At 38.6% G+C, this 13578-nt stretch overlaps 1 protein-coding gene across 3 annotated transcripts in view; it reads right to left on the reverse strand.

Annotated features, from left to right (window-relative positions):
- Positions 1 to 13578, reverse strand: part of c1h8orf34 (chromosome 1 C8orf34 homolog) — a 304839-nt gene that overhangs the window by 250184 nt on the left and 41077 nt on the right. For 2 of the 3 annotated variants that reach the window (XM_073040956.1, XM_073040946.1), the window contains exon 2: positions 270 to 408. In XM_073040956.1, the coding sequence (XP_072897057.1) occupies positions 270 to 408 (139 nt within the window). Of the gene's footprint in view, positions 1 to 269; positions 409 to 1251; positions 1363 to 13578 lie in introns of those variants that run through there. The other variant, XM_073040965.1, reaches the window with a different exon arrangement.

Raw genomic sequence — 13578 nt, forward strand, 5'->3', positions numbered from 1 at the left:
AATGCTGGAGGAATTCAGCAGGCCAGGCAGCATCTATTCAAAAGAGTAAACAGTCAATGTTTCAGGCCAAGACCCTTCAACAGGACTCAACGGTACTTGTTAGTCTGGAATTTCACAATATTTCACATAATTTGACAAAATACCCCCAGTGTTATAAAGTATTCTCTTGCTAAACTTGACAGGTTTTACAGTTGCAGAAAGAAAACTATTCAGTACTATTCTAGCAGTTAATGTTTGAAGAATGTACAGAAAACTGTTCCTGTCATTACCAGTTTCAGCCCAGAGCGCAGCAGAGCCTGAAAATGTTCTTTGGAGCTGGCTGGGACTTCCTTGTTTATTTTGCAGGTGGCTTATTAAAAATGGAATTGGCTTGTCGGGTGTCTCTGTTATTAGTTTTGTCATCATTTCCTAAGCAATAAAAACAGAAACAGTATTAGAAATCCTGTCTTATTACAGGTTTATCTGTACATTTCTACTCTGCGAAATACAAATGTTTGCTCTTCTATAAAACCCCAGCAGCATTTTCATCCAGGAAGCTTCACCAGCACAAGGTTGCTGCAATGGCTTCATGGATGGAGAGACATAGATCATGTTATTCCACCATGGAATCTATACATTCTTGTGGACAGAACAGCTGAAAATCCACTTCAGATTAGACAGAGCCAAACAAAAGGAACATCAGAATCACTAATTTTCAGTTTTAGAATTTTGTTAAAATGAACAGAATCAGGCCAGTCATTGAGTTAATTCTGTGTTGCTAGGAAGCACACTGCCTGTGTTTTCATGTCATTTCTGCCCCAATGTCCACTGAATGGCTTAGCCACTCACACAGAAGTGAACCTTCAGAAGAATCTTTATTGATCTATGACCATGAGTCGCACACTTGTGGGGACTAGGTTTTTATTTATTTTTTACTTGTACTCAGCAGCCTTTAATCCCCAATTCTCCTGATCCAGCAACATTCCCACTTTCACCTCAAACATCCTGACCCAAACCTCCATCATCCTGCCAGAAAACTCCACACAGCCCGATTCCACCCACACTTCTCTCTCAACTGTACTCATAATCCAGTAATGGAAGGAAAACTAATTTTCACATTCAGTACTGATTCTATTGCATTATAGCAATTGGGAGAAGGTTGGGGAGTGAGGGTGGGGGAGGAGAATACAGGCAAAACAAATCTATGCATCATTTGTTTAACAGTTCTCTGGAGATACAAAAGAATTTTTAGGCCCATAAATTTATACGCACCTTGATTAGAAAGCCCAAGGCAATTTCTGGGATAGTTGTCAAGTAAAACTTCATACCAATTTATAATTAGAGATGATAGGATCAAAAGGTTAGACATAAACTAGATTTTATGAAATGCCTGAACAGATAAATAGAGGGTTCAATCACAAACTGCAATACTCGGACACGGGTGCCCTGTGGTTAGCCGCCAGATGCAATGACGTGGAATTTACACCAAAGTCTCATGAGTCCTCCCGATCCAGACATGAAGGTACGAAATTCAAGATCACAGAGCTTTGGTTCCTTACGGACAGAATGTACAAAACCATCTCTTCAAATGCATATTTCTCAGAGGGCTTCAGGGCTAGACCAGGTACAGGGCTGTACAACAATAACAATGATTACTTTCAAGGATGACAGTATCAATGAGCAACATTGAAAATGGGATATTTTATTGTACATCACATGATGCATGCTCTTTAGATGTGGAATTAGGAGGGGTTAAGGGGAGGGGGAAGGGTAGATAATTTTTTTTTCTTCTTTCTGTAATCATTTGAAAACTCAATAAAAAAAAAATTTTTTAAAGATGTGGAATTAGGATTTTATTATTTTAGCATGGCTTTTTTTGAAAAGCAAATTTTGCACGGTTCAACAGCTCTGCATTTTGATAGTCATGTCATGTTCGACTATCACCTCACGGTTCCCCAATTACTGGTGCTTAATTTGCTACTGGAATTCTCACAATGCAAAAAAAAACTACTTCTGCAATGCTAATCCATTCTACTTTTGAGAGAATTTTCAGAATGGTGACCAGGTAAATTACAGAATCAGAATATGTTGTGAAATTTGTTAAATTAGTGGCAGCAGTACAATGCAATACATGATAATATAGAAAAAACTGAATTACAGTAAGTATATATATATTAAATGGTTAAATTAAATAAGCAGTGCTAAAACAGAAATAAAAAAAGTAGTGAGGTAGTGTTCAATGTCCATTCAGAGACTGATGGTAGAGGGGAAGAGGCTGTTCCTGAATTGTTGAGTGTGTGCCCTCAGGCTTCTGTACCTCCTACCTGATGGTAGAGCATGCCCTGGGTGGTGGGGGTCCTTAATGATGGACGCCACCTTTTTGAGTCAATGCTCCTTGAAGATGTCTTCATTACTATGGAGGCTGGTGCCCATGACGGAGTCGACTAATTTTACACTCTATTCAATTCTGTGCAGTAGCACTGCCCCCCACTCCCTACATCCCCATTCCAGAAGATAATTCAATTGTACAGAGAAAAAATAAGGGACATCACAATGAAGGAGTAAAACATCCTCAGTTATATATGGCTATGCACGACCTGCAAAAGAGGGCAACTTTAACTTTAACTTTTTTTTTTACCTGCAATAAACAGCTCATGGACAATGATTTAAGAAGGAAAATGCCATAAAAATGTTGAAGAAAAAAATTACGAAATAAAATACCAGAAAGAACTGTCTTTTGTATATTTTCAAAGTAGAACCCATGGTGGAACTTAATGGTTAATGATTATTAAAATAATGAAGGTCTCAGAGAAACTAAGAGTTACCTATTGGGTGGGACAAATTACCAAAGGAAACTCCCTAAAATACCTCACGAAGAGATTTAATCATGGAGCTCACCTGCAAATTCTTTACTGGAAAGAACTTGAGAAGACAGCAAAATGCAAATATGGCCGAACACACATGAATTGCACAACCATAGATCATCAGCAATTGAGACATGGTTGTTTAAGATTACCAACTTTAGCAGGAGTGAACCCTTCTGGAAAATGTCAGCTGGATGCTTCTATTGAAATCAAGGATCTACAACAGCAATGCACACTTACAATTTGATATTCATAAACATTAACAAATATTCAAAACAATTAAAATTAATATATGTTTTAAATTATTTATTTATGGGATATGGGCATTGCCAGCTATGCCAGCATTTATTGCCCATCCCTAGATGCCATTGAGAAGGTGGTGATGAGCTGCCTTCTTGAACGGCAGCAGTCCCTGAGGTGTAGGTACACCCAAGTGCTGATGGGGAGGGAATTCCATGATTATGACCCAGCGACAATGAAGGAACAGTGATATGCTTCCAAGTCAGAATGGTGAGTGACTTAGAGCGGGATTTCCAAGTGGTGGTGTTTCCAGGTATCTGCTGTTCTAGCCCTTCTAGATGGTAGTGGTCATGGACTGGAAGGTGCTACCTTAGGAACTTCGGTGCTTTAATCAATAGGTTTTACAATGACTGGTGATCCATGTTGTCCTATTCCATTGTGCCTAGTCTGAGCAAACAACTTACAAGTATAGCAATGGCTCCAAAAAAACCGAAAAGACACTTAACTACAAATCACAGCCATATGATACATAAAAATGCTGATTATTTTAAGCAGCTATTGGAATCTCAAAACAGAGTAAAGCTTTTGTTAGTAATGTCACAGTCAGAAAAAGGAAGTTATTCAGTAGCAGCACTTATTACCCAGAAAAAGAGAAGTCACACAGTTGTTGAGAACCAGCATGTAAAATTATAGTGGGTAAAATACTAGGACAAGATGCAGTATGATTTTACTCTCAAACAGTATGATAAGTCAAAGTATTGATAACATGTCACATGATGCTGAAGATGATTTGTGTGATAAACTGAAAAACAACAGCTTCTCAATCTAGGTTGATGAGTCAACAGATTTCACCAATAAATGTCATGTTGTAAACATTTGTAAGATTTGTAAATGACAGTGAAATTCAAGAAAGCATTTTTTGTTGCAAAGATCTGCCTGAAACAAGCAAAGGGCAAGATATATTTATTATTTTGTCTTCATATCTGAAAATAAAAGGTTTGTCTTGGAGGAGCTGTGTTGGCATCGGTACAGACGGTGCCCCATCAATGGTTGCCTCCATGAGAGGTTTAATTTCACTTGTAAAAAAAGCAAATCCTGACGTCGTCACAACACACTGCTTTCTTCACAGAGAGGCGCTGATGTCAAAAACTCTTGGAGATGAAATTTAAAATGTTTTGAATGATGCTACAAAAATAGTTAACTTTGTTAAACTAACACCAGTTCACTCGAGAATGTTTAAAGAACAGAGTGAAAACTTGGACAAAGAGCACACCAATTGCCTGCTACGTACAGAAATCCAATGGCTTAGCAGAGAAAGAGTTCTCAACACAGTGTTTGAGCTGAAAGATGAATTGCAGGAGTACTTTAAGGAAAATAGTAGGCCAGATTTTGCTGAGTGCTTTGAAGATGAAGAAAGGCTGCTGAAACTAGCCTTCTTGTCAGACAATTTTCATCATATGAACTAGTTGAACAAGTCTTTGCAAGGCCCCGGAGAAAATGCTTTCACCTCAAGTGACAAGATTCTTGAATTTAAAAGTAAACTTAATCTTTGGAAAATTCATGTTGCAAAAGGAAATCTTGAAATGTTTCCACTGCTGCTTGGGCTTGAGAGTGAGGAAGGATATCAGAGTCTTATTGAAACCACCTGGAAGAACTGCAGAACAAAATTGAACAGTATCTTTCCACCCTTTCAACACAAGTGTATGACTGGGTGAGGGACTCTTTCTCTGAACCTTCTGCTCAACCTGAGAACTTGACTTTGAGCAAAGAGCTGCAGTCTGATCGTGCACTCAAGATAAGATTTACTGACCTGCCCCTGGACACGTTCTGGATTTCTGTGAAAGAAGAGTATCCTGCTACTCATAGGAAAGCAATGAACATTTTGCTGCAGTTTTCAACTTCTTACATGTGTGAGCAAGTTTTTTCTTTTTTAACATGCTTCAAGAGCAAGGATAGAAATCATCTCAATTCAGTTGAAAGTGAAATTCGTGATTGCTTATCTCAAGTTTGACCCAGAATTGAGTATTTATGCAGCAAATAAACAAGCACAGGTTTCACATGCTGGGCCTATATTTGTGCCTTATCATGTCACTAGTAAGAATTTTTTTTCCAAAATCTTGTATAATGAATTGAAAATACACATGGACTAAGATGTTAACTGTCCTGTGCTATCATCAGTGGGATCATCAGTTGATCTGCCACCTGTCTTCAGGAGTTTCGGCCCGCTTATGATCAAGACTCCCTCAAGGTGGTGGACCAGCAGTGCTAAAGCACCACCTCCCACTGATGAGCTTAACAACTTGGCATCGTCCTCTATCTTGTGCCTTAGGCTATATTTTTATTCATTTTGCTTTGGCTTATGACTTTTAGTAACTTCACTATTCAACAATGTCAATACATTTTCATGTTGTAAATAGCATTAATTAAAATCAATTTACAACCTTTATTTAAATTAAATCTACTGAGCCTACCTTTAGAAAAATTAAATCCCATTTTGGCTTAAACCAGTTATTTAACAGAAATTTATTAAGTTTGCTTTATGACTTTTTTAGATTTATGAAAGGGATAGAAAGATATTAATTTCAAGAAAGGTAAGCTAAACTATGTGTTTTTTTCCCAAGAAAGGTTGGCTAAAAATCTATTCTCTACTCAAAAGAGTCTTGGCAATTGTATTTTTGATTATTATATCTACACTTTAATGGTCACACTAACAAACTGTAAGCTTGAGATATAGTAATTTTTATGCAGGGGCTCCCTGAGACCTGAAGATTACTTCAAGGGTCCCTCCAGGGCAAAATTGTTGAGAAAGGCTACTCTAGGGTTTATAGAGAGTCATGGAAAAAACAGAAATTATCCAGTGAGAGGCAGTTCTGAGGCTGAAAACATCTCATTAATGAGAGAGGTCAGAGGAGAATGGCCACACTGGCTCAAGATGACAGGGAGGTGATAGTAACTCAAGTAACCACACTGTTGCAGAAGAGCATTTCTGAACACACAACACATTGAATCTTGAAGTGGATGGGCTACAGCAGCAGAAGACCACGAACATACCTCTACCATATTTATTGCAATTGTGATTCTGAGGCTGAAAGAGAAACTTGAAAAGCAAGGTTGTAAAGTTGACAAAGCTTGGAATCATATTAGCCATGATCTTTTTTGATACTGGATTAAGAATGAGTGTGTGAGGGTGAGGGTAAGTGTGAGTGTGTGTATTGTAGGTGGATACGTGACATCAGTAAACAACAGTTGATCAACAATCAACATATAAGCCATCTACTCTGTTGATTTGACCTTATTACACTAACTCCTCAGACAGGATGAAGAGGTCAATACTCCCCAATGCCATTAGGCTTTACAATTCTACCGCCAGGACTTAAGAACTTTTTAAAAGCTATTATTAATGCTTTTTGAGATAGTGATTTAGATGCATATCATATTTTTTACTGAGTTAAGTATTGTATGTAATTAGTTTTGCTACAACAAGTGTATGGGACATTGGAAAAAAAGTTGAATTTCCCCATGGGGATGAATAAAGTATCTATCTATCTATCTATATCATTAACGAACAAGAGAAAAATCTGCAGATGTTGGAAATCTAAGCAACTCATACATAATGCTGGAGTAACTCGGCAAGTCAGGCAGCAGTCCTAATGAAGGATCTCAGCCCGCAATCGATTGTTTACTCTTTTCCATAGATGCTGCCTGACCTGCTGGGTTTCTCCAGCATTTTACGAGTGTTACAACCATATCATTAAGTTATTTCTCATCTTTGAGACACACCACCAATCCTGGTATTTGTGCAATGTGAGGTATATACCACCCACTGTGAGGTTACATCATTTGTAACAGATTTACACAGTGGTATAATGCTCTCAGAAAGAAAGGTATCTATTTGGTATCTACTGTGGCCCTTTCAGAACATTCCAACACCAAATCCTCTGTTGATACTCCTGCCCCCCCCCCCCTTACCCCATCCCTATCTATAATTTTAGTCTGGTTCTCTTTCTCTCTCTTTCCCCCCCCCCCCCCCACTATAATCTCCCCCAAGCCCTACCTTTCTTTCTCTTTTATTTCCCATAATTCTCCACCTTCCCCCAGCCCATTTCCCTTCAGCCTATCACTTCCCAGCTCTCTACTTCATCCCTCCCCCCACTTCTTATCCCCCCTCGACCATCCCATGTTACTTCACTCTTAATGAAGGGTTTCAGCCCGAAACATCGTCACTACCTCCTCCCATAGATGCTGTCTGGCCTGCTGAGTTCTGCCAGCATTTTGTGTTTTTATTTATTTCCAGCATCTGTAGATTCACTCGTGTTACCAAACCCAGAAATGCCTTTACCCGACAGGGTTCGACCACGAGCTACTCTACAAAGCCAAGGGCATTCGATAAATTCTCTTGGGATCCAGCACCAACCTGATTTTCCCAATCACCCTGCATATTGAAATCCCTCATGACTATTGTAACACGGCTCTTTTTACATGCATTTTCTATTTCCTATTATAATTTATATTCCACATCCTGGTCACTGATCAGAGGCTGGTATGTAACTCCCGTAGGGTTTTTATACCCTGACCATTTCTTAACTCTACCCACAAGGAATCTACATCTTCTGATCCATGTCACTTATTACTAAGGATTTGATTTCATTTTTTTTTTATCAACAGAACCACCCTATGCCCACCTATCAGTCTTTACAATAGGATGTGTACCTTTGGATATTTAGGTCCCAGAAGTGAACTTTTTTCAGCCATAGCTCTGAGACAACCACAATGTCGTACCCATTAACTTCTAACTGTGCTATAAGCTCAACTATTTTGCATTCAAATATAACACCAGTCCTATATTCATCAACACTCTTATTGATGTATTAGTAATGTTACCACCCTGCAACTCAGATCTACATTTCTATTGCCCTGAATGCAACACACTTACATATCTATCTTCACCAATTCAATACTTGAAGACAATCCAACTGCGAAAATGCATCATCTATATTTGACATTTTGATAAATGTTATTTTTATGGATTATGATTCCTTGCCACCATGCACAGAAAGGAGCATTTTAAAGTGTGTGTTTTCTACTAAAGCTGTCACACAATGTGACTGAATACAGCATTGATTGATTTATTATGCTATATCAAATCTCCAATCAATGTAGTTTTCATACGGATAAAGTGTCCTGTACAATATGTTGGCATTGAACATTACCATTTTCAATCTCTATTTAGTTTGATTAGATCAATATGCACTTGCACACTGTGTGTGTGTGTGTGTGTGTGTGTGTGTGTGTGTGTGTGTGTGTGTGTGTGTGTGTGTGTGTGTGTGTGTGTGTGTGTGTGTGTGTGTGTGTGTGTGTGTGTGTGTGTGAGTGTGTGTGTGTGTGTGTTTAATAGAAAAATCCAGAAGACTGTGTCATTTTTTCTATACCTAGGCACTCCTGAAAAGAGGCTTCTTTATGGAATATATATGAACACCATTTATTAAAACACGTAACACGTTGTAAATGACGAAGGAGGAAAAATAAGACCCAAGAAATCCTCAGACAATATAAGAAATAGAGTATGAAACAGTCTTGGTAATCCAAAGCTATTCACTGAATCTCCAGCCTGCAGGCTACAAACAATTTAATTTCTCATGAAGACTGGTTTCTCTCTCTCACTTACCATCTACTGCAGCGAAAGAACTGTCTGGAGGGACTGTCACTCAGAAGGGATGCTAATGGGTTAATTTGTTTGAGTCTTTTACTGGGCTTTAGGGTTGGTCACCTCAGCACTGGTGATTTTCCGTTTTGTTTCGCACAGTAAGGCTTCAGAAATATAAGTCTTTCTGTTGCTCTGGAAATTGACATCAAAACTGTTTGAAAATTAGCTTAAAAATTGTATTTTTTGCTGTATTTTAGGCAGATTATAGAAAAACTACTGCAATGCAGTAGGTGGTGTGAACATCAGTTACCGTTTTCGGTCTTTTTATAACATTAACTTTCAATGACTTGATTTTGCTGGAATAGATCTGCATAACATATTCAGTTTCTTTTCTTGAGAACAAATCACTCATACACACCATTAGACTGGTCCTGATAATTCTTCCTTAAAAGAAGGCGCTGTCTTTGGTACACAAATTTTTCAGGCAATTTGCTGAAACTAATTATCAGCAGAGTGGTGCATAAGCTGGATTTTCATATGAGAATGCTGAAAGGAGTCTCAATGTTTCCTTTATAAACGCTTTTGGATGTTTGAGAGAATGATCAGAGAACAACATTAAGTATTTCTTTTCAGGAAGCAAAGAGGACCCAGCAGCAAAACCTGGCCTTGACAAATATACTGGTTTAACAGAAATTCACATCTGAAGCCACTTCCTTGTCCAGCAGAGTCATAAAGCAAAAAGTTAGCAAAATGCTCAGCGAAGAGTGACAATTTGTACTGAATCAAATCAGCAAATAGGAAGGAAATTGAAAATCTGGCTGAGTGATGCCACAACAACAACCTCTCACTCAACGTCAGCAAGACCAAGGAGCTGATTATTGACTTCAGGGCAAGGAAACCAGAAATCCATGAAACAGTTCTCATCAGGGGACCAGAGGTGGAGAGGGTCAGAAGCTTTAAATTCCCCAGTGTTATTATTTCGAACGAGCTGTCCTGGGCCCAGGCTGAAAGTGCAATTTTGGAAAAAGCACAGCAGTGCTTCTTCTTCTTTAAAAGTTTGCAAAGATTCAGTCTGACATCTAAAACTTCGATGAATTTCTATAGATGTGTGGTAGAGAGTACTGTATATAGCCTGACTACATCACAGCCTGGAATGGTAACACCAATGCCCTTGAACAGAAGATCCTACGAAAAGTAATGGATACAGCCCAGTTCATCACAGGTAGAACCCTGCCAACCACTGTGCACATCTACATGGAGCACTCTCCCAAGAAAGCAACATTCACCAAAAAGGACCCCCACCACCCAGGCCATGCTCTCTTCTCACTGCTGCCAAAAAGAAGGTACAGGAGCCTCAGGACCCTCACCACCAGGTTCAGGAATAGTTATTACCCCTCAACCATCGGGCTCTTGAAGCAGTGGGGATAACTTCACTCGTTCCATCACTGAACTATTCCCATAACCAATGGAATCACTTTTAGGGTCTCTTCTTCTCATGTTCTCAATATTTATTGCTTATCTATTTATTTATTTTGCTTTTTCTCCTTTTACATTTGCAGTTTGCTGTCATTAGCACATTGGTTGTTTGTCCTGTTGGGTGTGGTCTTCCACTGATCCTATTTTTTTTTGGATCAACTGAGCATGCCTGCAAGAAAACAAATCTCAGCGCGGTATATGGTAATATAAATGTACTTTGATAATAAATATTCCTTGAACTTTGAAGTGCCCTTAAGGCATACCAACTCAAGTCTCTACCATTGTTAGCCTTTTATTGGCCACCTCTGGTTACAGTACAAGGGGAAACAAAGTTAAGTGTTAATCAAGGAAAATGTCTGACAAAGAAAGAGATCATTTGGCCCATCGTGCATCTGCCAGTTCAAAAGAAGCTACGTAATCTAACCTCATTTTCCAGCACTTGATCTATAGCTTTGTAGATCACAGCTCTGAAAATACAAATCTCAAATGACTAAAAACAAAATCTGCAGATGCTGGAGAATTGAAATAAAAACAGAATATGGTGGAATCACTCAGAAGTCAGCCAGCAGTGGTTGCAAGAGATTTCCATAGATGGCTCTTCACTTGCAAAGTGTTTCCAGCATTTTCTCTTTTTGTTCCACACATCCAAGTACTGCTTAACTGTGGTGAGGATTACTGCATTTATCACAGTTACAAGCAGAGTGTCAGATACCATCACCAACAGCCCATCCCGGTCCAACCATATAAACCACATTTGATTCTTGCTTCCCATGCCTTATTAGTTGATTAAGGTCTTTCAAGTCAATTAAATGAAGTGAATGTATTGATGTGCAAATAAAAGCTGGAAGTAAAATTAATTATTCATATACATTAATACAAATGACAATTAATGGAAAATACTTCACTCACCTATTGTAAATTATGAAAATTCAAGCACCAAGAATTCTGAAATATTGATGAATCATGCCCATTATATTAAGTTTTAATTTATTGACCAATGAATGGAAAAGCCTGAAAAAAGTAGATATAGCCCAGTCCATCACAGGTAAAGCCCTCCCCACCACTGAGCACACCTCCATGGAGTGCTGTTGCAGGAAAGCAGCATCCATCATCAAGGACCCCCACCATGCAGGACATGCTCTCTTCTCGCTGCTGTCATCAGGAACCAGGTTCAGGAACAGTTAGTATTCCTCAATCATCAGGCTCTTGAATCAAAGGGGATCACTTCACTCAGCTTCACTTGTCCCATCACTGAACTTTTCCCATAACCTAAGAACTGAGTTTCAAGGACTTTTCATCTCATGTTCTTGGTATTTATTGGTTATTTATTATTATTATTTCTTTTTTCTTTCATTTTGTATTTGCAGTCTGTTTACCTTTTGCACATAGGTTGTTTGTCCATATTGTTGCATGCAGTCTTTCATTGATTCTATTGTGTTTCTTGTAATGGCTGTGATTGCCCACAAGGAAATGAATCTCAATGTTGTTATGTACTTTGGTAATACATTTACTTTGAACTTTGAACTAACAGTTCCTTCAAGTACCTGATTCTATAACTTAAATGTCAACTGAACTACTCAACAAAAATCTACTAAAACCAAATTTTTATTTCTGACTAGTAAGATGACTCAGCACTTCACACCGTCATCCCTACAGACATGATCAAAAAACTCGGGAACCTGAGCCTCTGGACCTCCCTCTGCAACTGGATCCTCAGCTTCCTAACCAGAAGACCACAATTTGTGTGGATTGGAAATAACATTCCCACTTCGCTGACAATTAACACTGGTGCTCCACAGGGGTGTGTGCTTAGCCCACTACTCTACTCTCTATACCCATGAGGTATACAGGTTAGTTGAGTGGTGTCGCAGCAACAACCTTGCACTCAACTTCAGCAAGGTGTTGAGAATAGTTGTGGTGGAGGTGTTGCCGCCTATCCATACTGATTGTGGTCTGATGCTCAGGAAGTCCCAGGTCAAGGAACTTGGAGATATGTTTGCTTTTAATTATGGTATTGAAGACTGAGCTGTTGTTACTAAGTAGTGATAAGACAGATGTGTCATTGCTATCCAGATGCTCCAGAGATGAGTGTAGGGTTAGAGAGGTGGCATCACCATTGACCTGCTTTGGTGGTAAGTGAATTGCAGTCAGTATAAACTATTTCTTCTGAAATTTAAATGGACGCTCAAAAAATTTACATCAAAAATTGCCCCTTATGAGGACATAGATCCAGATGCATAAAACTACCTTTTAAAACATGAAAGTAACATTGATAGAATCTTTCTGATGCCACAGATAGTAGAAAACACAATGCCAATTAACTCATGATATCGAATTCAAGAAGTTCCACCATTGGAAGTGAATTTAAATTCATTGTTGGCTTCAGCAAGTGAGTTGTCAACGGAATGCAATAAAGTTGGAACTCAGTGGGGTTTCCATACGTTCTATAGCCAACCAGGGTTACTTCCAAAAATCTAAGCCTCTTTTCCTTCCAGGGTCTATCTAGCAATCCCACAGTGTTGTTTTTAAACAGATGAGAAATAGTAATATTATTGGTGGCCCATGAAGAAATCAGTTAATTCAGTTTCTATTCTTCCAAATAAGCATACAGTCTGATCAATTGTCCCGTACTGAATTAAAGAATAATGTATGTAGAGGCTTCAGTCTTCCAGAGACAGATATATCCTGGAGCCATCCCCTAAGGCTAAGCAAACATTAAATTGCCTGCTGCAAGAAAGGTCAATGTAATTTTTTGCCTCTGGCACATTCCAACCTGACAAAGAAATACAGTTGATCAGTTATAATCCAGTCGCTCTAACTTCCACAAAAAATATTTTGGGAAATTGAAGAGAGCATAAGATTTGCAAAATATAAGCCATAATGCTGTCAAATGTTGCTTGACACACTCATCATCACAGCACTGTACAATTCAATAATCGCAAAGAACTTCACTGGCAGTTCTAATGAAGGGACTTGTACCATAAACATCATCTAATTTTACTTTTGACTTAAGCCACCTGACCTGCTGAATGTTTCTAGTATTTTCAACTTCTATTTCATCAGCAGTGTTTGTGACCATCTATGCAAGATTATGTGACAACAGTAGTTTATGTTGTAACTGGTAATGCAGAAGTGTCTATCCAAGGTACAGCTCATGAAATTATTCAGTTAATTCAAACCTTCAGTTGCAGTAATCCAATCCCACCGAGCTCCTCCCGATTTTCTATACATCTGATGATGAAAATTGATCTCTTACGTTCTAACCACCCATTATTTGCTGTGCTAAGATAAGTGACTTTATTCCCAGCATTCATTCTGGGAGATGGCTTCTATGCCATTACCCCAATAGCAATGTGATTTAGAAACTATGGAAAT

This window comes from Hemitrygon akajei, chromosome 1, assembly GCF_048418815.1.
Source record: "Hemitrygon akajei chromosome 1, sHemAka1.3, whole genome shotgun sequence".
In the NCBI taxonomy this organism is placed as follows: Eukaryota; Metazoa; Chordata; class Chondrichthyes; order Myliobatiformes; family Dasyatidae; genus Hemitrygon; species Hemitrygon akajei.